The sequence below is a fragment of the Peromyscus eremicus genome, chromosome 1, assembly GCF_949786415.1.
Source record: "Peromyscus eremicus chromosome 1, PerEre_H2_v1, whole genome shotgun sequence".
NCBI classification, from domain to species: domain Eukaryota; kingdom Metazoa; phylum Chordata; class Mammalia; order Rodentia; family Cricetidae; genus Peromyscus; species Peromyscus eremicus.
The window spans coordinates 157,279,913-157,305,849 of record NC_081416.1 but is presented as its reverse complement, the minus strand read 5'-3'; the positions used below and the strand labels follow the sequence as shown (position 1 = coordinate 157,305,849).

Here is a 25,937-nt window from a genome sequence, read left to right as displayed (position 1 = left end):
GTGGCAGAAGGGCCGGCCACGCCCCCACGGGGAAGGTAGGCGAATGAGAGCGAAGAACGTCAATTAGACCCGCCCCGCTGTGGAAGTTCCGAGGCCCTTCCAGAAGTTTGTAAACACCTCCAAGTCCGTCTCCTGACGCTCTGCCAGGCGTCAGTTCGTTATTATTTTTTTACGGACTGGCTTCATGTTTTCCTTTTGGGGTTTGGTTTGGTTTGGTTTTTGAGACAGGGTCTGGCTCTTGAGCCCAGGCATGGAACTCACTTGGTAGCCTAGGTTGTCCTCGAACTATTAGGAATTCCTGCTTCAGCCTTCCAAGTGCTGGAATTGTAGGTACGCACCTTTTATGCTAGAGGTATCTAGAGAGAATTGAAGTTTTTTGTTTGTTAGCCGCTTCTGTCTCCTGACTGCTCCTCCAAGCCCGCTGACATTTTCATGAATTAAGGCTCATGGGTCATTCCAGTTTCCTTTGGTTCTACCTAATGTCCCTGTTCTGTTCCAGCATCTCACCAGGATGCCACATTCCCGTTCCATTTAGTTGTTGGGTTTCTATTGGGCTCTTCTTCCCTGTGACACGTTTGAGGAATGCTGTTAGGTGTTTTGTAGCGTGCTCTTCATTTGGGATTTGATGTTTTTTCCCTCGTCGTTATTCTGGTCATGCTCTCTGGGAAAAAAGCCACAGAGGGTAAAGTGGTTTTCTTCTCAGAGCCCAAGAATACAAATTATACATATGGTTATCACCTGTCGCTTGGACGAGGTCATATTGAGCGTTTCCACTATAGATTTCCTTTAAAAAGTGCTTTTCTGTACTCTAGAAGGAAGACACCATCAAGTGCAGCCTTGAGGAATAGGGAATTACATGTCACTTCTTTTTGATGCAGGGTCTCTATGTAGTCCCAGGTTAGCATCCTCTTGTCTCAGCCTTCTGAATGCAGGAACTGTGTGTGCCACTTCATGTGACTTTGCTACACCTCCTTGAAGGAATATGTACATAAATATTACAAATTTCAGTGGAAGATTTCTCTATTGTCACCCATTTATTCAATCATTTTGTCAATATAGACTCATGAAAATTTATGCTTTAGGTCATAATTTTATATTTTAATTTTTTGGTGTTTGGAGACATCTTGCTGGGTAGTTTTGGCTGGCCTGGAACTCACCATGCTGACCACAAATCACAGCAGTCCTCCTGCCTCTGTCTGTTGAGTACAGATAGAGACCACAGGTGTGGAACCGAGCCTCAGATGGTGGCGGGAAGGCCAGAATACTTCATAGTGCCATTGTACTGTAACCCACTGTATCTGGTTGTACCTTTTAGAAGCTCGTGATGGTAGGTTGCCCTTGGTGATGCCAAATCCTGTCCCATCATTTTAAAAAGTTGGGCACAGTCTTACAGAAACAGGGAGTCGTGCTACTTTTTATAGGTGTGTATGTGGGGGGGGGGGTTGGAGTCTCACTGTGTACTCCACATCAAACCCAACATCTGTTGTCTCTACCTTCCCAGTGATGGGAGCACAGCGTACCACCTCACTGGGTGGTTTTTCTTTCTTCATCTTTGACTTGTGAGAGCACCATAGGCCTCTCTTGGCCAGTTGTCCTGAAGGACTTCCTTGCTTTCTGGCACAAAATAATTCCTCTACATTTTGCATACTTCTTTCCCCAGGCCTAGAATCAGTCATTTCCCCAGGATTCCTGAGTCCTTTTAGTCAGAAATGGCGCCTTGAAACCACAATCTGGGCGCCAAGATTGTTCATGTGACTATATTTTTTTTGTTTTGTTTTTTTGAGACAGGGTTTCTCTGTGTAACTCGCTCTGCAGACCAGACTGGCCTCGAACTCACAGAGATCTGTCTGCCTCTGCTTGGGATTAAAGGTGTTTGCTACCACCACCGGCTACAATGTTGTCATTTACAAGGAATGTTTTAGGAAAATTAAGTTGCATTTCTAATGCAAATACAATGTTGTAAGGCAATTACATTGTATCCTTTTGTGAAACATTTAAATAACACTTAATTGTGTGTGTCCATGTGCATACCATAGCGCACATGGTGGACAGGAGACAACTTGCAGGAGCTGATCTCTCCTCCCGCTATGTAATTAGGTCCCAGGGATTGAACTCAGGTCATCAGGTTTGGAGACCAGTGCCCTTACCCAGTGAGTCATTTTACTGCCCCTCCTCCAAAGTAGGGATATGTGTAAAGTAAGACGACAACAGATCATTCTTCTCAGATAAACTACGAATAGCTCGGATTTAAACATAAAAAAGAAGCCGGGCGGTGGTGGCGCACGCCTTTAATCCCAGCACTCGGGAGGCAGAGCCAGGCAGATCTCTGTGAGTTCGAGGCCAGCCTGGGCTACCAAGTGAGTTCCAGGAAAGGCGCAAAGCTACACAGAGAAACCCTGTCTCGAAAAACAAAAACAACAAAAACAAAAACAAAAAAAACAAAAAAAAAAAATTAAACATAAAAAAGAAAAACTGTACTAACTGTAAAACCCGTGTTGGAGTCTGAACCATGTTGGAGTCTGAATCTGAAATGGCCCATACAGGTTCGTGTTTGAATATTTGGTCCCCAAGTGTTGGTGCTGTTTTGTGAAGTTAGTGAACCTTTGGGATATAGGACCTGGCTAGAAGGAGTGGGTTGCTGGCAGCAAGCCTTTTGTATTCCTCTCTGATTCTACTCAATATTCTGTCTCTAGCTCCATCGTGATACGAACAAGCAGCTCCTTCAGCTCCAGTCCGAGTTACTTCAGCGGCCAGGCCTTCCCTCCCAGGACGCACAGGAGCCTCTCAAGGAGCTGGAACGAGCCTCTCTTGGGTTGTCACAGCGTTTAGAAAAGGAATTGAGACAACCTGGTAGTACAAACACTGAGGTGCGTGCGAGTGGTAGAGGCAGGAGGCTCCTGAGTTGAAGGCCAGCCTGGGCTATGTTTATAGCCGATCAAAACAGAACCCTAGAGGACACTCATCTCTCGCACTGCAGAGGGCTCTATTCTGGCAAGGCACCATGCTGCTACAGCCACCTGCAGCCTTTCTGATTCACCTTTCCAGCAAAGCTCTGCCCTGGAAGTCTCCCTCCAACCCCCTTACCCTGCCATGTCTCCATGGCAGTTAGGTTCCGCTGTGCCAGCTGGCTAGCTCCCTCTCCTAGGCCACTAGGTCCCTGAAGGCAGGGGCTTTGGTTCATTTGATTTAATCTGCTGAGGGGGAAAGTGAAGCAGCCACTCTAAGATGTACGGTCCAAAAACCCCTTTCTCTTGGCTTGAATGGAAGGGCATGGAGGGAACTGGGAAGAGCCACAGAATGGCAGCCAGAAGGAACTGAAGGTCTGTGCCAGGACAAAGCTGACAGAAGCGGGCAATACTTTCTTTCAAATGCTTTATTGAGGGAGGTGAAGTCTGGGGGTTAAATACTATTTATTTTTGAAATAGGATCTCTCACTATGTAGCCTAGGCTGTCTTGGAAATTGCTGCGTAGCCGAGGCTGGCGTAGAAATCAACGGGAGTCCTTTCCTGGGCTCCTCGGCCTCCCGAGCAGACAACAGGCTCATACCACCAGGCTAAATTGCAATTCTTGACTGCTCCTGGCCTCCTCTTCATTTGTATGGCTGCTGCAGTGCTCCCCGGGCCTGGGCCCAGCGCAGCTGCCACTGGGGCAGGGACAGGCCCTGGCAGAGCTCCCCAGAGAGGGCGGCTTGGCCTGGCTGCTCCCACCTGAGGAAAGGAGCGGTGTCTGAGGAAAGCCCCGTCCTCCAGACCCTCCCATCATGGTAGCTCTGGCTGTGAAGCATCAGTTCCCCGTGCTCAAAGCCCCATCTCACCAGTCCCCCACGAACACTTGCAGCTTGGGGATCTGCTCCAGTGCCTGTTCCATCAGGTCCTCCAGCTTCTTCAGGGCCTGCCCCATGGCCTCGTTCTGCTCCTTTTCTTGGGACGCCTGGATCTGCAGCAGCTCTGGAGGTTACAGTGGGGAGGCAGCTCATGCCCTGTCTCCAGGGTCCCCACCTTCAAGGCTTCAACCTAGACTTTCCTGCCTTCTACTCTATGGCCCACGAGTCTCTGACACACACTCAGCTGCCTCAGTTTCTTTCTCCTCTCTGTGGCCTCTTTCCTAGGCTCCAGGCCTTACTCTTCCATTCTGCTCACCCTCCAGTTAACCAGAAGCTTCTTCCTGAGTGTCTCCCTCTCCTCCTCAGAAGTCTGCTTCCAGGCTCCCCAGTGCCCTCCAGGCAGAGTCCAGGCTCCTCGGCTCAGTTTGTGACAGTCTGCATTATGTGGTTCCTGTTCCCTTCTGGGGAAAACGTGCCCTAACTCCAGGGCCCATACTTTTTCTTTGCTTCTCCTTCTGTTCTTTCTCTATGTGGCCCTGGCTGAAGTTACAGATGGTTGTGAGCTGCCATGTGGGTGCTGGGACTGCACCAGGTCCCCTGTGAGAACAAGTGCTCTTGACCACTAAACCATCTCTCTAGCCACCACCGTTTTTTAGAGACAGGTCTTTCTACACTATGTAGGCCTGGCTGGCTTGGAACTCACTATCTCACACAGAGATCCTCCTGTCTCTGCCTCCCCAGTACAGGGATTAAAGGTGTGCGCCACCATTCCCCACCACCACGCCTCCTTTTATGCAGTGCGGTTATGGGCTGTATGCATGCTAGGCAAGCAGTCCACTCCCCAGCACTGTCTTCAACTCACCATCTTCCCCTTTGGGAAACATCCTTATCCTTCCTAGCATCCTTTATCCCAAGGCCCTTTCACCCTGCTCCAACCTTTCACTCTTGCAGATGGTGAATGGGCCTAGTCCCTCTCCACGTACCAGAGCAGAACCCCACTGAAATGCAGAAAGCATTATGGTCACTGCATTCCCTGTCTGTGACACCCACCGTGACTCTTTTTTTTTTTTTTTTTTTTTTTTTTAAATTTTTTTTAAAGATTTATTTACTATGTATACAGCATGTATGACCAGAAGAGGGCACCAGATCTCATCACAGATGGTTGTGAGCCACCATGTGGCTGCTGGGACTTGAACTCAGGACCTCTGGAAGAGCAGTCAGTACTCTTAACCTCTGAGCCATCTCTCCAGCCCACCCACCGTGACTCTTACATGCTCTTTGTCTAGGCCTGCTGTCTCTGAGAATTCCTGAGTCGTGGGCTAGTGTGGCAGGGCTCATAATGAAGCCTGGAGTTGGGACTCTGAGGGCTTGCTGATGAGTTGACATGGGGGTTAGGGAGCCAGGGGAACTAAGCCTGATTTCTGCCAGATGAAGAGGGCAGGGATCAATTAGAGAGGGGAGGAAGCCAGGAAGGAAGGGGACACAATTATTCTTTAGAGTAGAGGGACCTAAGAGTTGTTACAGGTATATTAGGAGTTCAAGATAACCGTGAGGCCAGGGGTCGTGGTGCAGGGCTATCATGCCAGCATTTGGGCAGTTAAGGGAACAGATTGTTTTTCTGAGGCCAGCTTAGGCTACTTACCCTGTCTCAAGAAACAACAACAACAGAATACACTCTGGGCCATCAAGGTGGCTCAGCAGGTAAAGGTGTTTGCTGCCAAGCTTGACTTCCTGAGCTTGACCCCTGGGACCCACATGGTGGACAGAGAGAACAGACTCCAACAAGTTGTCCTCTGACCTTCACAAACATGGCACACACACACACTAAAAGGAACTTGGCAAATGGACAGGTTGTATAGCTTTTTAGTTAGCTCCACATCTGACTATCTAGGTTCATATCCAAGCTCTTGCTGGGAGTGGTGGTACAGGCCTTCCTTAGGAGGAAGAGGCAAGAGGATCTTAAGTTTGAATGCCAACCTGGGCTACACGGTGAGATACACACCAAAAAAATAACAGCAAACCAACCAACCTTCATTCTACCATGTGGCCGGGCTACTGAGCCTCGTGCACCTGAGCTCCCTGCTCTGTAACTGGGGAGAACAGCACCGACCAGAGCCAAGAGCTTGCTGTGCAGTGGAAACAAGCAAGTGTGTTTCCAGCACACCATGGTGTGGGGTTCTTAGCACTTCAGGAAGCCTGTGGTGGTGCAAACGGAAGGTGCTGGATCTGAAAAGCCAACGTACCCTGGGTGGATGGTCCCAGGGGCATACTGGTCTTCACGTGAAGGAGATTTCCTCTTCGGAGACCCAACTGGTCTTGGAGAAACAGAAGGTCTTGGCAGACAGAGACAGCCTTTGGAAGGAGTAGCTCGGGTGCCTGGGGGCAGGGGAAAGATGGTTATCTTGGCCATAGAGTTTGGGATTGGAATGGGCAGACAGGTCACAGGGCATGGGCACTCACTTTCCCTACAGGCAGCCCCAAGGTATGGCTCAGCGAGATGAGGCTGGAACTCCTTGGGGTAGTGGGGTGCAGCTGATGGATGGATGGTAGGATCCTGGATAGCGGCTTCAGCCTGCGGGTAGCAATTAGAACACTAATAGAACAGCCTGATTTCTAGAAGCTCTGGGGAGAAAGGGACTTGGAGGTGGGGCTAAGGACTGGGAGACCAGACTGTAGCTGATGATACGGGGTTAGTTTTGAGAGTCTGGGGACCCTGGGCTGCTTTTGTGTGCACGTGCATGTGTGTGGAGGCCCAAAGTGGATGTCAGCTGTCTTCTTGATCACCTTTATTTTCTGAGAGTGTGGCTCCCCCCTACCTGAACCTAGCCTTAGAGTTACTCAGGTGAATGGTGTTTCATCGGGGAAGACAGGGCTGGCCCAGCCTCACCCTTTGGCATGGTACCACAGCAGGGGACCCAGAAGAATGTGGGGCAGGTGTTGGGCTTCTTCCTTCAAGCAGCGGAGCAGTTCCTGGCTCTGTGGTGCCACCGCTTCTGAGGTGGGAACAACCTTCTGCTGAATCAGGGTCAGCACCTGTGGGACGGAGAGGGTGGATGGGGTGGCCTGGGCTCACCCTCCCTAACCAAGCCTTGCCCAACATTCACCTTACCTCCTCTGGGCCCCTGCTCAGACGGGTCTTGATGACTGAGTTTCCCTTGATGACCAGGCGGATCTGTTCCTGGGTCTCCTCCTGGGAATTAGGAGGCCCATGACACTAGCTTCCTGTTCTTCCCACTGCCCGGGGCAGCCCACCCCTTCTTACAAGGTGCAGGTCCTGCTTCTTCATGGGAGTTTCACCCTGGGTCCCTCCCCACATAGAGGCCCAGTTTGTTTGTTCATCCCTCCCCTCCCTACCCCTTAAATTTTTTTAGATTTATTTATTTTTACTTTATGTGTATGGGTGTTTAGCCTATATGGATGTCTATGAATTACATGCATACTTGATACCCACAGAGGTAGAAAGAGGGAATCGGATCCCTTAGAACTGAAGTCCCAATTATGAGCTGCCATGTAGGCATTGAACCCAGGTTCTCTGGAAGAACATCTAGTATTCTTTTTTTCAAGATAGGGTTTCTTTGTGTAGCCTTGGCTGTCCTAGAAGTAGCTCTGTAGACCAGGCTGGCCTCAAACTCACAGAGATCCTCTGCCTCTGCCTCTGGCGTGCACCAACCAGTGCAGCCAGAACTCTTAGCACTGAGCTCTGGAGGCCCAGTTCTTGTGCTCTAGGCCTTACACCTCCACTCTGACCCTGCTACAGGCCCAGTATCTCACCACCAGCTGACGCCACTGCAGGATCCGCTGCTGCTTGGCCAGCAGCTCCCGAAGCATAAGTTGCCGGTGCCCAACCGCGTCCCCCAGTTCCTGGCTCTGGGCATGAAGAGCTTTGAGCTCTGCCCACAGGCCACTGCACCTAAGTCCCAGCAGCAGCATTTTCCTGGGGCGTGGTGAGAAATTGAAAGAAAGCAAGGAGACTGGCAGCCACACTGGGGAGATGAGATCTTCAGGGAGGCACGAGGAACCCCAAACACAAGAAACAAGTACCAGGAAGGGGAGGAAATGAGGGGGGCCCCAGGGTGGACAACATCCAGTATCCCCAGCCTCCTGGGAGAGGGCCACTGCTGAGGGGGCCTCTTTACCTCTCACTGGATCCCAGAGCGTGCCTCTCCACCTCCTCCACTAGGCTCTGGAGGTGGCCAGTCAGGACTTGTCGCTCACCCAGGAGGGCACTCCTCTGGGTAACTAGTGTACCTACAGCCTGCCAGCCTTCCTGGGGGTACAAAGGCTGTGTGGGCATGGTCCATGGGCAGAGGCGTTCAGTGGGTCTTAGGAAAGTGTCTCAGGGTTACCTGGATGAGATGAACGGAGGATGGCAGGGCCTGGATGGAGTTTGATGGGTCTGGTGCCTGGGGCCTGGGGCGGGGACAGAACAGCTGAGGGAAGAGCCCTTTATTTTTGTCTCGATGAGTGTCATAGTATCAGTCTTCTCCTCCCCTGCTATAGGCTGGCATTCAGTCCCACCCCAATGGCAGGCTGCTGCCTGCTCCTAGCTATAACAACCTTCACCGCCCACCTGGACATCACCTCTTCTTTGAGCCCATCCCCACCACACTGGGACCAGAGCTCTGTCTCCCGCTCTGCAGCCAGGTACGTCAAGGCAGCCAGGATGTGGCCGGCAGGGTGGTTTGTCAGCAGTGTCTGGTAGGGACAAGGGGGAAATCAGGGAGGGATGGTGGCGCTGGGATGCAAGCCAGGGCTCCAGGGAGATGACTTATGGCTAGACAATTGGGGGTTGGCAACTGGAAATTTCCTCATGGAGCAGGAGGAAGTACCCTTCCCTGAGAGCCCTGCCCTCTTACCTCAACTGAGCTTAGCCACTGCTGATGGGAACTTCCGAAGTGGTCCTCACGAGGGCTTCTGTGGATTTGGGTGAGGGGACAAGGATGTTGTAGGATACATCAGTTACCCTCTATCACCACTACATGTAAGTAGGAGCTATCATTATCTCCCCTGGACGGATAAGGAAATTGAGTCCATATGTGCTTATTAGGCTTGAGTTCCCCCATTATCTGAACTTGCTGTCCTGGGAGCCATTACAAGTTCTGTTAGTTCTTGATCCTTCACCCTAATTAAGTCTCCTCACCAGAGCCCCTCCCCTCCCCACCCCCAGCTGGGTAAGGGCCTCCTCTGGGTCCTAGAGCCGCAGACCTCCTACCTCAAACAGCCCTGATCACCTGGCTGTTGCTGCCCACGGTGGGTCTGCGTCTTCCTCATCCCACCCTTGGAGCTCACACAGGACATAACCCAGAAATCCAGTCTTGAGTAATTTATAAACGAGCCATCTCCTGCCCCTCACGCCCAGGGCCTTCCCAGAGTCCTGGAGCCTGTGAACACTCACGGGATGCTGCTTCCCCTGGCCTGAGGAATGAGAAGGTTCTGCAGGAACTGAGTCCGAAGGGAGCAGGCTGTCCGGACATCACGCTAGGGGGAGGAGGATGGGGCATAAGTGGGTTCCAGGCCTCTGCTTGATCTCTGACTCCTCATAGCCCCTGCACAGACCAGGACTCTCACCAACACCTCAGGCTCTAGGGCTGGGGCTGCTGACACCAGAGGTCCAAAGGTCACATCCACTTTGGCTTTCCTGGAAGGAAGAGTGTAACTGGAAAGGGGATCTAGGGAGCAGATGTGCCCCTCCCCCTGTGGCCCTCATGGGCTGTCTCTTGGCTACTGTCATCTCCGACATTAGACTCCTCATCGGTCTACAGCCCACCTCTTCCTGTCCTCTCTGTTCTGACAGTGGTCAGCAACCCTATTAAAATCCGGGGAAAGTCAGGCACAGTGGCTCATGCCTGAGATTCTAGCCAGTGGTTCTCAACCTTCCTAGTGCTGTGACCTTTTAATACAGTTCCTCATGTTGTGCTGACTCCCCCCCCACCATAAAATATTTTGTTGCTACTTCATAACTGTCATTTTGCTACTGTTATGAATCAATGTAAATATCTGTGTTTTCCAATTGTCCTAAGAGGTGACCGCCGTGAAAGGGTCTGCCAGCGCAGGGGAGTTGCGACCCACAGGTTGAGAAACACTGGATTCCAGCACTCAGGCAGTTGAGACAGGAAGATCACTGAAAGTCTGAAGTCAACCTGGGCTACACGGTGAGCTGCCAGTGGGTGCTGGGAATTGAACCCAGGTCCTCTGAAAGAGCAAGCAGTGCTCTTAACCGCTGAGACATCTCTCCAGCTCCTTGGGCTACACAGTACCGTGGGAGGCCAGCACAGCTGCTGTGATTACAAGCAAATTGAAGGCCAGTCTAGGTAACTTAGTAAGACTTTGTCTCAAATTTTATACAAAGTAAAAAAAAGGCAAGTTGGGGCTCGGAGAGATGGCTCTGTGATTAAGAACACATATTGCTCTTGCACAGGACCTGGGTTTGGTTCCCAGCACTCATATTCAGTGGTTCACAACTGCCTGTAACTCCAGCTCCAGGGGATCTCATGCCTTCTGGCTTCCATGGGCACCAGCATGCATGTGGTGCACAGAAACTCGCACAGGCACACACATACACATAAGCAAAAACAATCAATATATCTTCAAACAAGCAAAAGGGCAAGGGGTGGGCGTGGTGGTGCACACCTTTAATCCCAGCACTCGGGAGACAGAGGCAAACGGTTCATTGTCACTTTGGGGCCAGCCTGGTCTACATAGACCCTGTCTAAAACAAAAAACAAACAAACAAAATGTAAGGGGTGTGGCTCAGTAGTAAAGCACTTGTTTAGGACATGTGAGGCCTGAGGTTTAATGCTGAGTACCACTACAGCAAAAAGCTACATGGGAGGAAGAGATGGGTCAGAGGTAAGGCCTTCTACTCTTCCAGAGGACTTGGGTTTGATTCCCAGCACCCATGTGGCAGCTTTCAGTTCCAGGGGAGCCAATGCCCTCTTCTGGCTTCTGAGGGCATCAGGCATACGCATGGTGCACAGACATACATGCCAGCAAAACACCCACATACATAAAAGAAAAACAAAAACATGTACTCTTAAAAAAAACAAAATACCCCCATGAGACCTAAGGAGTGTCATGACACTTTTCTATCACACTCAGAACAGCTGGCAGACATCTGAGCACTTTCCATGAATCTGATTCACCTAATTCTTATACTAACTAGAGAGGCTGAACATTAGCACCATTCCATAGATCTTAGGAACAGAGGCACAAAGAATACTTCGCTGAAGATCATGCAGTTCTAAGTAGCCAAGCCAGGGCATCTGGTGTTTCAGAGAGAAACGGCAGTGCCCCCATGGCTTTGCCCACCTCTCCCACTCGGCCTCCTCATACGTCCCCCTGGCCAGCTAGGTATAGGCTAGCTGGCCATTCCTAAGCTGAGGTCTGGCCTCTAAGCTTGCTATGGAGACTCCTCCCCCTTCATCATACGATCCTTCCCAGAATTTATCTCCTGAGGGATCTACCTGAAACTATGAGATATTTCATTGGTTACCATCTGCCTTCTATGCAGGAGGCCATCAGCTACAGGAGGGTGGGACCTAGTCTGTGTATTCGGTTGTTCCCTCAAAGCCAGTGGCCTAGATAACTAGTTGGCACCATAAATCCGGGTGCCCAAGATAATAGAACTCCTTGTCCTGATGGCCCTTACGTTACAGCTGGAAGCAGGAAGGGACCAGGCAGAGCACCGGGGTCTCTGAGGAGAATGTCTAACCTCCCTGGGGAGGCTGGACCCCACCTCTGCATGTCCTGCAGGCGCCTGAGCTGATTCTGCAGCCTCTGCATGGGATCTTGCAGTCCACGTTGCTGTCTTCGTACAGCCCTGGCTTGGGCCTGGAGGAGAAGAGTTCGATGCTGGGTGTCTTTCAGGCTCTGCAGTGTCTGTGCCATGGCCATGTCTGTGGGAAGAACAAGGGTGACTGTCAGCACCTCCCTCATCTGGGGTTTCATTGACCATTGGGCTGGCCCCACGAGTCACCCTGAGCTTCAGTCTCTTGATCCATCAGCTCCAGACTCTGGTCTAGCCCTTGGATCTCTGCACGCAGGCGGGCCACAGTGGCTTCCAACTCCAACTTCTGACGGACCTGATGGGATCAGTACAGTGTCAGAAGGCTAATGCTTGGACTCACTGAGGCTCAGCCTGGCTGGACCCCCTTCTGGGTGGCATTAGGATCAGCTCCTGGGAGAGTCTATCTGGCTCTCTCCCTCCTGGGATTACCTCACCATCTTCTTGGTTTTCTGTGTGGTGACTCCCACATCTCTGTCAGAGGCCTTTTCTTATTTTTTATTTTTATTGAGACAGGGTTTTGCTATGTAACTAGCTCAGTTAAACCTCACAGTCCTGCTTCAGCCTCCAAGTGCTGAGATAAAAGGCAAGTACCACCACACCAAGCTTCTGTCTTAGTCTTTAAAAAAATGTGTGTGTGTGTGTGTGTGTGTGTGTGTGTGTGCATCACATGCATACAGGTGCCAGTGGAGGCCAGGTGTTGAATCCTCTAGAACTGAAATCACAGTTGGTTGTTAGCTATCTGCTCTGGATGCTGGATCTGAACTGGGGTCCCTTTAACTGTTGAGCCAACCTCTCTAGTGTCCTCCTAGTCTTGACCTCTTCCTGTGTCCCTTAGCGGCTCCCAAAGCTATCCTTTCTCCAGTGCTGTTTTTCATTAAATTCAGTAGCTGCCCCTTAAGCAACTGGGGTCCTAATCGGGCAGTTGCAACCCCGCAGCAGTTTGGCCAGTGCAGCCGTAGCCAGGTGGGAATTCTGTCCCCTCAGGCACCGGCTCCATCACGGCCACTAAAGGGATCTTATCTAGATCTCTTCTATTCCTCTACAGAACTCAGGATTCAAAGGTTGAGGTAAAATTCTGCTTGCTCAGAGAGGCTGAATAGCAAGTAGCTATCAACCTCCTGACTGCAGGTTAATTTTATTTAATCAAACAAATGTAACACATCTTTGCATCTTTTTTTTTTTTTTTTTTAGAGAGAGTTTCTCTGTATAGCTTTGGAGCCTGTCCTAGAACTCACTTTGTAGACCAGGCTAGCCTCAGACTCACAGAGATCCGCCTGCCTCTGCCTCCCAAGTGCTGGGAAAGGCGTGTGCCACCACCACCTGGCCATCTTTGCATCATTAAATAAATATTTCACAGCATAAACAAATATAACACATCTTAAATTAATATTCCACAACACTCCATCTCCTCTTAGCAGCTTATTTATTTATTATTTATTTACTTTTACAGGGTCTCACTGTGTAGCCCAGGCTGGCCTTAGGCTCACGGTGATCCTTCTGCCTTCTCCTGAGTGCTGAGGCGAGGCTACGGGGTCTCAGCTCAGTGCCCTCCTCTTGCCAACACTCGTGCCCCATGTCTATGTTCCGTTGCTCCCTACCCTACTCAGCTTGTGCCTGGCTCCCCCTGGACTACAGCCTCTGGGAGCACAAAGATCTGGGCTGTTCTGTGACACAGTGTCCCTGACAAATCCAGCCTAGAGCAAAATAGTTGCAAGCTCTTTTCTGGTTGAAAGAGAATCTTACAGCACGGCTTCTCACCTTTGGATTGTCCTGATGGCCGTACCTAAAGAAATGAGAGCAGAGTTAGATGGTCGGGCTGTCAGGGAAGAAGGCAGGAAGCAGAGGCTGTGGATGAGCATGGCGACAGGATTGGGGAAGACAGTTAGGGATGACTTTGAGAAGCAGTTACCAGAGGAGGTTTCCCCGGATCGTCTTGATACTCCTGCATTGGAAAGACGGAGGGTGAGGAGTTGCTGAGGGCCTTGCCCATGCCTTTCCCCCTCCCTGCCCCCCCCCCCCCCCGCACTAGCTTGGTTTACCTTTGACTATGCACATGCTGCACGATGTAGGCCCAGATGTCAGCCCCCTGACCCAGACACAGCCTGCAGAGATACAGCAGAAGTTATGCTTGGGGTATCACCCAGGAGGAGGAGCCTCCACCATTCCCACAGGTATGGTGGTGGAAAGTCCCAAGAGTTCCCACTTCTGGGAAGAGAGGCCAGTGCTCCTGGGGTGGGGGTGTCACTGAGAGGGTCGGCTTCTCACTAAGTGTGAGGGGATTCTCATTCCACAATGGGGTTCTCTTTCTTCTAGGAGAGGGTTAGCTGTAGTCACTTATAGGGGTGGGTGTAAGAGGTCTACACTCAGGAAATGATCTTTCCTAACAGGGTCATGGTCATTGTTCCTACTGATTCGGTCCCCAATAGGACGGCTATTGCTAGCCACCTAGTGTCATCTTCGCTTAGGGGAGAGTGGCAAAGGGGAGGTGTTGCAGGGGCCGCCTTTCTCTGCAGGTCCTATTTTCACACTGTGGGTGGAGAGGGGCTCCACTAACGCTTGGACTATGATGACAGGTGTCAGGGGTCCTGCTTTGAACGGCGTCCCAGGCATCACCACCCGGGCTCCTCACTCAACTCCAGGATTCTTGTTTTGGAGAGACCACTCTGGGTGGGGTGCTGTCTCACCCTCGACGAGGGCTGGGGATCTCACTCCTGGAGGCTAACTCCAGGTTGTGGAGTCCTTACTCCAGGAGCGGCCTCACCTGCGCAGCGTCGACTCCGGGGGGCGGGCCGCTTGGGGCACCTCCATCTTTTCTGCAGCCCAGCAACTAAGTTCCCGCGCTTTCTGCGTTAGTTCCATGGCTGTCAGAGAGCTCAGCGGCAGTCGCAGCTTCCCGCACTCTCTTCAATTATGGCGCCCACGTGTGACGTCACGAGCGCGACGCTGAGGCGTCACCGTTGCCGAGCCGGCTGCTGGTCCTTGCTTCCAGGTCTTGGAGCAAAGGCGGCTTTTCATAGCGGCTCTTCAAGCTCGAGTGCGGCTTCCAGTGAGCGAAAATGAAAAGGACGGGTTGAGGTGCAGGCGCCCGCTTGCTCTCTTTTCTTCTGTCACTCACTGTAAGAGGCAAAAGGTCCTGAAGGCTTCACTTTACTTTCTTGAAAAATGGACCTGCACGCGAAGAGGATGAGTGTCGGGTTCCAAGAATTCCCTTCTCTCAAAGTCTGGCGTGTAGACAAAAGCCCGCATTCCCTCGGGGACTGAAAAAGGTAGCTCCTACTTGCTAAAAGGAGTCATTCTCCTAATCTTTGGCAAAAAGGGACGTATGGCTCTTCCATTAACCTATGCCTGTGGCGCTTATTATCATGCCAGGATCTATGCTAGCCTCTAGGCTCTCTCAGTCTCTACTCACAAGTACCCGCTACAGAGTCATCCTGGCTGGCATATCCCGTCCCCTACCCTAGACCTCTCCAGCCCCTGAGTTTCACTTCCCTTCTCCCTAACTCAGCCATTTGGGGTACTCGCCGTCTTGGTTTCCATGCGCTCTCTGGGTCCTTTTGGACCCCTCTTTCCTCTCTTCTCTTCTTCTCTCGCTCTCCTCCTCCCCTCTCTCTCCTCTCATGGCCCAGTCTATTTTGCTGGCCATGTTCAGTCAGAACTCTTCTAGATGTCTCTTCTGGCTGTTCTCTCCCTCTTATCTGTAATAAAACTCTTCTCAACCATACCCAGGAGCGGCCATGTTTTCATTTTCATTCACTGAGAACCAAATGAGGAAAGACAATGGACTTATTGCTTATTTTATTAACTTTTAATTTAACTTACTTTTACATATACTTTAAGATATGTTTGTTATATTTTATGAGTATTGGTGTTTTGCCTGCATGCAGTACTTGCGTAGGCCAGAAGAGGGCATCAGATTCCGTGAAATTGGAGTTAAGAGATGGTTGTGTGCTGCCAAGTGGGTTAGGGGAATCAAATCGGGATTCTCTGGAAGAGGAGCCAGTGTTCGTTCTTTTTCTTTTTCTTTCTTTCTTTCTTTCTTTCTTTCTTTCTTTCTTTCTTTCTTTCTTTCTTTCTTTCTTTCTTTCTTTCTTTCTTTCTTTCTTTCTTTCTTTCTTTTCTTTCTTTCTTTCTTTCTTTCTTTCTTTTTCTTTTTCTTCCTTCCTTCCTTCCTTCCTTTCTTTTCTTTCTTTCGAGACAGGGTTTCTCTGTGTAGTTTTGCGCCTTTCCTGGAACTCACTTGGTAGACCAGGCTGGCCTCGAACTCACAGAGATCCACCTGCCTCTGCCTCCCCAGTTCTGGGATTAAAGATGTGTGCCACCACCGCCCAGCCTTGATACAAGTTTTTAAACATTTCATAAATCACCTAAATAGAAGTTCATGAGAGAAACCAGTTTAAATCAGCTAGTAAAGACTGATGAAATTAATGGCCACTTCCACTTCTAGCTAAGATGGAGGAATAGGAACCAGATTATATTGTCCAAAGTTTTTAACTGTACACTTTTGGGGCGGGGGGGGGGGTGGATTTCAAGACAGGATTTCTCTATGTAGCCCTGGCTGTCCTGGAACTCACTTTGTGGACCATGCTGGCCTTGAACTCACAAAGATCCTCCCACCTCTGCCTTCAGAGTGCTGGGGCTAAAGGTGTGCACTACCTGGCTTTTGTTTGTTTGTTTGTTTTTGTTTTTGAGACATGGTTTCTCTGTGTAGCCATGGTTGATCTGGAACTTGCTTTGTAGACCAAGTTGGCCTCGACCTCACAGAGATTTGCCTGCCTCTGCCTCAAAGCCTGGGATTAAAGGCGTGTGCCACTACTGCCCTGCTTAACTGTACACTTTCAGACACAGAGTTTCACTATGGCTGGCCTGGAACTATGTAGACCAGGTTGGCTTTGAACTCACAGACATCCAACTGCCTCTGCTATCAGATCAATAGGATCAAGGTGTGTCCCACCACATCCAGCCCCCAACACTCTTTTCTTCAATGGGACAAAATATATGTGTTAAGTCTCAGACTGTCCAAATATCCAGAAGTGAGCTCAAACTGGACTATAGGAGGATTTCTGGCAGTTAGATAGAAGCCAGCCTCAGGAACTTATGAAACTGGTTCCCATCTGCCAAAAGGAGTCATTTCCCTTACCTCCTTGCAGAGGGATATATGGCTCCATTGGCACATACCTGTGGCTGCTTATCAAAGCCTATGCTGGCCTCCAGGCTCCCTCAGTATCACAAGCATCTGTTACACATTTCAAAGCCCATGCTAGAATCTTAGCCTTCTTACCTCCTCCCTACTGTAAGCTCCCTCCAGCTCACAGGCTTCCCTCCTCCAGCTACTTATTCTCCCTATAACCCTGCTATTCTCACTGTTCTTTCTCTAACTCCCACTTACTCTCTTTTTCTTTGTGTCTCTTGCTGTCCATTTACTCTCCCATATGCACTTGCTCCAATTCTTTCTCTCTCTCTCACTATGCTCCATTCTCTACTTCTTGCTGTCTCGCTATCTTCATGATTCTCTCCCACTCTCCTGTTTCCCTAGCCCCGGGCAGTCCAGTCTGCTGGCCATGTTGAGTTTACTTCTTTCTCTCTCTGCTCTGGACTCTACCAGATGCCTCTGGCTGTTCTCTCCCTCATATCTACAATAAAAACCTCAACTGTATTATGAAGTGGTCATGTTGGCAGTTTCTCTACTACACCCCCACACATACACCATAGAACAATTGCCTTGAAACACTGGATAGCAGACAAGGAAGGGCAGTAATGTATAGGTGGAAGTTTCTCTCCCACCTGCCTCTTCCCAAGTACCCAGCAGCTATTTCTTAAATAATTGACTCTGAGGCTTAATATTACTTATAAATGCTCAGCCAGTAGCTCAGGCTTATTACTAACTAGCTCTTACACTTAAATTAACCCATAATTCTTATCTATGTTTAGCCACATGGCTTGGTAACTTCCCAGTATGACATTCTTCTCATCTTGCTTCCTCTGCATCTGGCTGGTGACTCCTGACTCCACCCTTCCTCTTCCCAGCATTCTTAGTTTGGTTGTCCTGCCTATACTTCCTGCCTGGCTACTGGCCAATCAGCATTTTATTAAACCAATTTGAGCAACAAATCTTTACAGTATACAAGAGGATTATCCTACAGCAGTAATGTACAAGAGAAAGGAGAGTAGATGAGCTCTAAAATTATCCTAGTTTACTGCCTGGAAGGAGACCCCAAGTGTTTGTGTGAGGAGGGAATGCAGCAGAGCCCACAGCCCCCATCTTAGGGTTTCTATTGCTGTGAAGAGACACCAGGATCACGGCAACTCTTATAAAGGAAAACATTTAATTAGGGTGGTGGCTTATAGTTCAGAGGTTCAGTCCATTATCATCATGGTGGGACATGATGCTGGAGAAGTAGCTGAGAGTCCTACATCTTGCAGGCAACAGGAAGTGGTCTGTCTTACTGGGAGTAGCTTGAGCATAGGTACCCACCCCCACAGTGACACACTTCCTCCAAAAAGACCACACCTACTCCAACAAGGTCACACCACCTAATAGTGCCACTCCCTTTGGGGACCATTTTTCTTCAAATCAACACCCCCCTCCAGGAGGGAACACAGCAGAGCCCACAGTCTCTGCCAAGCTGAGGATAAAGAGCTAGGGCTGCAGAGAATTCTAGCTAAGGCAGCTAGAATTCATAAGACAAAAGAACACAAGACAGGGAGAGAACCCAGAAGTCTGCAGAGGATCTGCCGTGAGAGGAGTGCATGCTGACACAGGATACACATGAGGAAGCCAGCCCAGGTGTTGTGGAATACTCTTTAAAGATGTGTTACATTTGTTTATGCTGTGGAAAATTTGTTTTAATGATGCAAAGATGTGTTGCATTCTTTTATGTTGCATTTGTTTAACTCTGTGAAGCTGTGTTACTTTGCCTGTCTAAGACACCTGATAGTCTAATAAAGAGCTGAACAGCCAATAGTGAGGCAGGAGAAAGGATAGGCGGGGCTGGCAGGCAGAGAGAATAGAGAGAAGGAGAAATATGGGAGGAAAAGAAGAAAGAGCAAGAGAACAAGGAGAGGAGGATGCTGGGGACCAGCCACCCAGCCACCCAGCCACCCAGCCAGCCATGGAGTAAGAGTGAAAGTAAGATATACAGAAGACAACAAAAAAGCCCAGAGGCAAAAGGTAGATGGGATAATTTAAGAAAAGCTGGCTAGAAAAAAGCTAAGCTAAGTCTGGGCATTTATAATTAAGAAGAAGCCTCCATGTGTGATTTACTTGGGAGCTGGGTGTCGGGCCTCCCCAAAGAGCAAAGAGCAAAAGACTGAAAACACCCAGGGTGAGGGATCAGTCTGGAACTATCTCAAGTCCATGGAGGGCTAAGAGGTTCTACCAGCCAAAGTGGGAAAAACTCCTTCTCCAGTGGGCACTGAGTAGAGGTGAATGAAAAAAAGAAATACAAAGGAAAGATCATGACTGCTCCTAGGTGTGGTGGAGGACAGTTTATTATAGATAAAGTGAGAACATAGTCAGAGGCAGGGGACATCTGGGAGAGTCCAGAGTGGACATGACCTTGAGCTGGGCCATGTTGTGGAATATTCCTTTCCACTGTGTGAAGATGTGTCACTGTGATTAGCTTAATAAAGAGCTGAACAGCCAATAGCTAAGGCAGGAGGTACAGGCGGGGCTTCTGGACAGAGAGCTCTGGGAGAAGACAGCAGAGTTGCCAGACACGTGGAGAGGAAGCAGGATGGGCAGAGTAAAGGTAACTGAGCCACGGAAAAGAACATAGATTGAAAGATATGGGCTAATTTAAGTCGTAAGAACTAGTTAGGAACAAGCCTAAGCTAAAGCTGAGCTTTCATGATTAATAATAAGTCTCCGTGTCATTCTTTTGTGAGCTGGCAGCAGAAAGAAAAATCTGCCCACAGGGGCATGTGGGGAGAGGGAGGGGGAAGGGGAGAGAGGGACCCAGGTGCAGCAGCCAGGAGGACCAAAGGTACAAAATGGGGCAGGTAACCAAAATGTCTGGACTATATACGGAAGAGCCTCTGGGGGAAGGGCAGCCCCTGGGCTGGAGAGTTGGGATAGAGGGTGGAGTATACCAGCCATACCCTGTAACAGCTAGGGACTGAGGGATGCTGGGAGAACCTCACCGCCAGGTCCAATTTGGTATGTTAAATAGGGACCTCAGCCATTTGTCCTGGGCTTGAGATTTAACAGAGCGCTGGGTAAGATTAGTCCTTGATGAAATAATTCTCATAAATAATAATAAATAATTAAATAATAAAGCTGACTGGAAAGGACTAGAGACAAGACCTGGAGGCATCAGGCTGAACTGTTCTCCAGCAAGAAGTTCAAGAATATTTATAGAAATCAAAAGATCCAGAATCTAACAAGGTAAAAGTAATATTCTCCTTTAATCCCAGCACTCAGGAGGCAGAAGCAGGCGGATCTCTGAGTTCAAAGCCAGCCTGGTCTACATACAGTCAGAGCTATATAGAGAAACCTTGTCTGGAAGAACCAATCTCCTCCCCCCCAAAATAGTAAAATTCTTCGGCATCAGTAAAAACACATACATGTAAAGATGTAAGGAAATGTGGCTCATATACGCACTAAACCAAAAGTGACCCAGGGCTGGGTGTGGTGGCACATGTCTTTCATCCCAGAGGCAGGTGGATCTCTGTGAGTTCAAGGCCAGCCTGGTCTACAAAGAGAGAGTTCAGAACAGCCAGGTCTGTTACACAGAGAAATCCTGTCTTGAAAAACAAAACAAAACAAACAAACAAACAAACGTGACCCAGGGCCTGTGAGTTGCCTCAAGGGGAAAGGCCTTATTTTCCTGACAGTTAAATTTGCAATCAAAGGAAAAAAAAAAAAGGCAGCTCCAAGAGCAGTACCTGTTGGTCACACCACCAAACCCAGGACCAGAGCTCCTCCACTGGGTGTCCTGATGCCCGCCCACGCCCTCCAGCCCAGGCGTGGCTCTCCATCTGGCATAGCAGAGGCCACAAAGACTTGTGTGTTGCAGGTAAAGAGTGTCAGAATTGAATGCAGTTTGAGGATGTCCAGTTGGCGTCTGACATCTGAAGTGCTGGGCAGTGCAGTGTGCAAACTCCAGGGACAGTACGATATCATTGCTGTTGTTTTTATTTCTGATCTCAAACAGCTGTGCGCTCCAGACATTAAAGAGAAGGTGTCCTGGTGAGTCTAAAGCTGCGCAAAGGTTAAGTGGCGTGGTTGTACGTGTCCGATGGTTTGTCCGTGTGCTGTGACAGGTTAAATGAAGAAGAATCGGTAAAAAAAGAGGAGAAGAATGAAGATTCCTACAATGATGGAGGTCAAGGCCAAAATGAGGGTGCGATCCGAGGCAACTTGTGCTTTTTCATGTTCGTTCTCTTCCTTGTAGACTTTTGTCTGAGTTCCGGGGGAAAGGGAAAAAGGGGAAAGATGAGCTTTAAAGGATTCTCAGACAGGGGCTGGAGAGATGGCTTGGTGTTTAAGAGCCCAAATGCTCTGACAGAAGTCCTGAGTTCAGTTCCCAGCACCCATGTCAGGTGCTCACAGCTACCTGAACCTCCAGCTCCAAGGGATCTGACACCTTCTTCTGGATTCCAAAGGTGCTAAACATTCACATGTACAAACAAACACATAATGCACATGATACATTTTTTTTTTCCCGAGACAGGGTTTCTCTGTTTAACAGTCCTGGCTGTCCTGAAACTCACAGAGGTTCACCTGCCTCTGCCTCCCGAGTGCTGGGATTAAAGGTGTGCGCTACCACCACCCAGCTAAATCTTTTTTTTAAAGGGTTCTGAAATAGAGGGTGAAGTGGGGAGCTGAAAGGACCCAACATGGGGTGTGGGATCTGAATCTAGGAAGCAGGGGGAGTCAGGATGGAGAGGGATGAAGGGTTGGTATAGATTGCCACCTTGTGAGAGAAGAATAAGGCAAAGAAGCCCATTGGAGGGAAGCAGCAGAGGGCCAACACAACTGGGTGGTGGTACTCCGGGTATCCTGGATGCTTCGAGCCCTACTTTCCTCATCACTCTGGCTATCTTCTTGGCAGGCATAAGTTCAAACACCTGGAGACAGAGAGGGCCTCAGGTCTGAGCACGGGTTTTGAATTTGCCATTCATTCTTACTTACCTCTCTAAGAAAAGATTTGGGGGCTGGAGAGTGGTAAACCTGAAAAGCGCAAGGAGAAAGACACCAAATGATTATCCAGTTAGAGCAAGCTTTATTAAGTACTGTCCAGGAAGATGGACACTGGCTAGTCTATACCTGGGATTCCCAGAGAATGGTGCGGAATTAGGTTAATCGGTCGCTCATAAAGGAAAAACCCACAAGGCTATGTACTTCCCACTGTTGTTCAATTAGGGGCAAGCATACATCCTGATGTACTTCCTGCCTACGGATCTCCCACCTAACATGTGATCAAGCACATCCTGTGTAGTTGGAGCAACCAACCTTGTTTACTAATGTGAAAACTCATGATTTGTTATCTTACATCAACAACAGCCCCCAGCATGCCAGGAAGTTATCTGTTCTTGTGCTGACAAGTGGTGCTGACAGGTTAACTGTAGCCCTTACAGAGAGATGGCGCAGTGGTCAGAGCACTGGCTGCTCTCCCAGAGGACCCTGGTTTGATTCCCAGCACTCACGTGGCAGCTCACAATCATCTGAGTCCAAGGGCATCTGAAGCCAACTTTGAAGCAAGCTTTAATTAAATACTGGCCAGGTGGATGGGCTCTGGCCAGGTCCAGACCCAGGTTCCCAGGAAATGGCCCAGAATCACAGTTTGCAGAGGCTTAAGAAGGAACACCAATAATCCATTGAATTTCCCATCGGGTCCAATCAGGGGCAAGCATACATCCTGATGTACCTCCATCCTGTGAACCTCTGCCCACATGTGGTCAAGCACATCCGGTGCAGATGGGTCAAACAGACTTGTTTAGGGGAGTGAAAACATGTGGCTTGTTATGTCCTATAAACAACAGCCTCCAGCATTTCAGAAACTGTCCTTAGGCAAACGGCTTACAGATCAGAGACATTTTTGTTTCATTGGGCACCGGGGTTACAACTTAAAATGTAACTTTGGCTCTCACAGTTGTGAGCCACCTGACGTGTGGTCCTCCAGAAGAGTGAGCCATCTCTCCAGCTTCTGGTACTTCTCTTTTTCACCCACACACGTTTCTATTTGGCTCCTCTAACATCTTCACTGATTTCCTTGAATATTTTCACTGGCTCCAACTCCCAGGATGTCCCGGCTGATCTTTATCACTCGCCATAATTTCCTGTCCATCAGAACTCCCCACCTTCCACACTCTGTAATCTCTCTTGGCATGTAGCCTCCCTCCTGTGCCCCCAAACTCCCCCTCTCTCTGTTTCCCCCTTTATAACTGCTTCAGTGGTTCACTCTTTGTCCCATCTACCGTCTCCTACATCCTTGACTCTATGACTTTTCTGTCTAAAACATCAACTGGCCTTATAACACTTTATTTCCCACACTGTCAGCAACCCCCAAGCTTCTATTTTGCCCCTCTAAAAATAAGACTTTGTTGTATTTTTAAAATGACGTGAAGGAGTCACACCACACAACAGGGCCCACGTGGGAGGTTTATTGAGGGGAGGGGAGAGAAGGGGCAGAGAAGGGGGCAGAGACCGGTCCCTGGGGACGAGAAGGAAGGAAGAGAAAGAAGAGAGAGACAGGAGATGGGCTCGCCTTTTATAAGGAAAGTAGCGAATGTGCACATTCGTGCACAGGGGGCGGTGAGGTATATCCTGTCAGGACCCTAAGGGCAGGCCAGTACAGATGTCTGAATGCTAACATTCCCCCTCCACCCCCACCCCCTTTTTTTTGGTTTTTCAAGACAAGGTTTCTCTGTGTAGCTTTGTGCCTTTCCTGGAACTCGATTTGTAGACCAGGCTGGCCTCGAACTCACAAAGATCCGCCTGCCTCTGCCTCTCGAGTGCTGGGATTAAAGGCCTGCGCCACTGCCGCCTGGGCTACATTCCTCCCTTTTGTTCATCATAAAAAGGTGAGGAGTTAGAAAGGGTTAGCAGGTGAGGCGGGGATGAGGGCACTGTGTTCTGGAGACTGCTTCCTGCTGGCCTGAGGGGCGTCAATCATCTTTGGGGACTTGAGAAAACTAAGGTGCTGGCCACATCCTGGGGTAGCTGGCTGTTTCACTTCACTGTCCAGGCTCTGTGGAACCATGTGGCATCGCTTGGACCTGGCAAGATGTTGTTCGAGGTAGATCCAAGTTGACTCCCTTGAGCTCACAAAAACAGTCATGGGTGTTGGGTGGAGAGTCCTAGCGATCCGTTAGGTGGGAAAGTAGGGCTGTCGCAGGCGGCCCAGGTTCCAGGGTCCCCGCACGTCTCAGACTGCTGGGAGAGCCCATCCGAGTCACAGCACCAACGGCAAGAAGGAGTCACACCATACAACAGGGCCCATGTGGGAGGTTTACTGAGGGGAAGGGAGAGAAGTGGAGAGAAGCGGGCAGAGACCGGTCCCTGGTCCCTGGGGAGGAGAGTGAAGAAAGAGACAGAGACGGAGGTGGGCAAGGCCTGCCTTTTGTATACGCACAGGGCTGCTCTTAGTGGCTGCAGCTGAGGATATATCCTGTCAGGACTCTGAGGGCAGTACAGATGCTTAAATGCTAACACTCCTTGAGCATGGTAACACATGTCTTTCATCCCAGCACTCAGGAGGCAGAAATAGGTGGATCTCTTGGGGTTCCAGCCAGGGATATACAGTAAGACTGTGTCTCAGAAAGGGAAGGAGAAAGAGAGTGGATGTTATAATTTAAAAACGGCAGCCTTGGCGGGTTGGGGCCAAGGGGCTCAGCTGAAAGTCACACATACCATGCGGCAGCGCTCACATGGGAAGTTTATTGGGGTGGTGGTGAGGGGGACAAGAGCTGAGAGAAGAGGAAGGAGGAGAGGAAGAGAAGAAGAGATGGGAAAGGGGGAAGAAAAGGGGGTACAGATGCTACCTCGTGGGAAGAGAGAGGAAGAGAGAGAGAAAAAGGGGAGAGGTTTGCTCTTAGAGGGGACTTAGCAAATGCACAAATGAGCTGAGCTATGCGGGATGATGTTGTCAGGATCCTGAGTAGGCCAAAGTACTGCCTGCTTATTGGCCAGGTCCCCAAGGTGCTGGTTAGGTAATACTTAAATGCTAACAGGGGGTGAGGGAGGGGGTGAGGGGAGAGAGAGAGAGAGAGAGAGAGCGCACACACACACACACACACACACACACACACACACACACACACACACGGCTGGGGAGATGGTTCAATATGTAAGGGCATTGCTGTGTAATTGTGAGGAACTGAGTTCAAATCCTGCAGGTGCTTGTGACCCCAGCATGGGTGGGAGAGGGAGGTGAAGACAAGTGGATCCCGGGAGCTCATTGGCCAGCTAGCCTAGCCAAATTGGCAAACTTCTGGTTCAGTGAGAGACCCTGAATAAGACGGAGAGCCACACAGGAAGACATCTAATGTCTTCCTCCAGTTTCCACATGAGTGCGCATACGTGTGTGTGTGTGTGTGTGTGTGTGTGTGTGTGTACCACTCTCACTTACACACAGGCATGAAACAGAAAACAAAACCAAATACGACTCAAGATCACTTTTGTAAAACCTTCATTAGAAATTCTCCACTCCCCTCTAAAACACTGGGCCACAGACAGTTCTCTCAAAGATCCCCTACCTCTTCCTCCTACAAATCCTCTGTGGTCCTTAGCTGTTTACCCATAAAACCCTCCCCTAGCTCATCACATGACTCCTTTAATCCTTTCTATAAACTCTAACACCCCCATGTCTGCTTATACCCTCTTTTAAGTCTTCTGATAAAGCTACTCCCCATTTCTAACTAACACATTTTCCCTAACCTTTCAAAAATTTTAGGTCTTATTTTATGTGATGGGTGTTTGGTCTGCAGGTACATCTGAGCACCTGACTGCAGTGACTGATGGCTGTGAGCTGCCATGGGGTGCTGGGAGTAGAATCCTGGTCCTCTGGGAGAGCAGCCAGTGCTCCTAAGTTCTCCAGCAGCCTTCCCCTCATTTTGAACTCCTTCCTGGTCCTTTTAGAAGAGCTTCCCTGCAGCGACCCTTTTCTCCCTGTGAACAACACTCTCTCCACTGCCTCAGGATACCCTGTCTGCCTCCATTTTCTCCCCTGTTTCTCCCTGGCCTACTCGTTACCACCTTCAAAAATTCCCAGTAAGTACCTGGAGCTGACATCCCTGGCCCAGGAAAGCTCTTAGCTGCAAGCAACTCAATAGAGATTTCTATGGCAACAAGAAATCCCAGGCCGATTTCTACTTCTATTGGATGCT

The 25,937-nt window shown here is 49.6% G+C and overlaps 1 protein-coding gene and 2 long non-coding RNA genes across 3 annotated transcripts; 1 reads left to right on the top strand and 2 right to left on the bottom strand.

Moving 5' to 3' along the window:
• Nucleotides 1–102: 102 nt before the first annotated feature.
• Nucleotides 103–10,067, top strand: LOC131921599 (uncharacterized). The gene is made up of 3 exons (XR_009382033.1): nt 103–330; nt 2,694–2,867; nt 7,581–10,067. It is a non-coding gene; the product is annotated as an uncharacterized LOC131921599 (long non-coding RNA).
• Haus5 (HAUS augmin like complex subunit 5) lies at nt 3,356–14,773 on the bottom strand. The gene is made up of 19 exons (XM_059275290.1): nt 14,371–14,773; nt 13,649–13,711; nt 13,519–13,551; nt 13,368–13,392; nt 11,799–11,904; nt 11,559–11,718; nt 9,392–9,461; nt 9,219–9,301; nt 8,680–8,737; nt 8,394–8,518; nt 8,170–8,233; nt 7,960–8,090; nt 7,595–7,757; nt 6,933–7,013; nt 6,711–6,856; nt 6,284–6,395; nt 6,067–6,199; nt 3,815–3,947; nt 3,356–3,707 (listed from the first exon to the last, which is right to left on the bottom strand). Exons 1-19 carry the CDS (start codon nt 14,466–14,468, stop codon nt 3,590–3,592), a joined length of 1,902 nt encoding a protein of 633 aa, XP_059131273.1. The 5' UTR covers nt 14,469–14,773; the 3' UTR covers nt 3,356–3,589.
• Nucleotides 14,774–20,719: 5,946 nt separating this feature from the next.
• LOC131921580 (uncharacterized) lies at nt 20,720–25,921 on the bottom strand. Its single transcript, XR_009382028.1, has 4 exons — nt 25,830–25,921; nt 21,742–21,780; nt 21,524–21,677; nt 20,720–21,009 (listed from the first exon to the last, which is right to left on the bottom strand). It is a non-coding gene; the product is annotated as an uncharacterized LOC131921580 (long non-coding RNA).
• Nucleotides 25,922–25,937: the final 16 nt, after the last annotated feature.

What these genes read in the sequence shown, in the direction of transcription:
- Haus5 (XM_059275290.1), bottom strand. Translation starts at nt 14,468, where the DNA reads ATGGAACTAACGCAGAAAGCGCGGGAACTTAGTTGCTGGGCTGCAGAA. An exon ending in GCCATCAGGACAATCCAAAG is followed by an intron (nt 11,905 to 13,367) that starts GTGAGAAGCCGT and finishes TGATCCCATCAG; the next exon opens with GTCCGTCAGAAGTTGGAGTT. An exon ending in CCCTAGAGCCTGAGGTGTTG is followed by an intron (nt 9,302 to 9,391) that starts GTGAGAGTCCTG and finishes TCCTCCCCCTAG; the next exon opens with CGTGATGTCCGGACAGCCTG.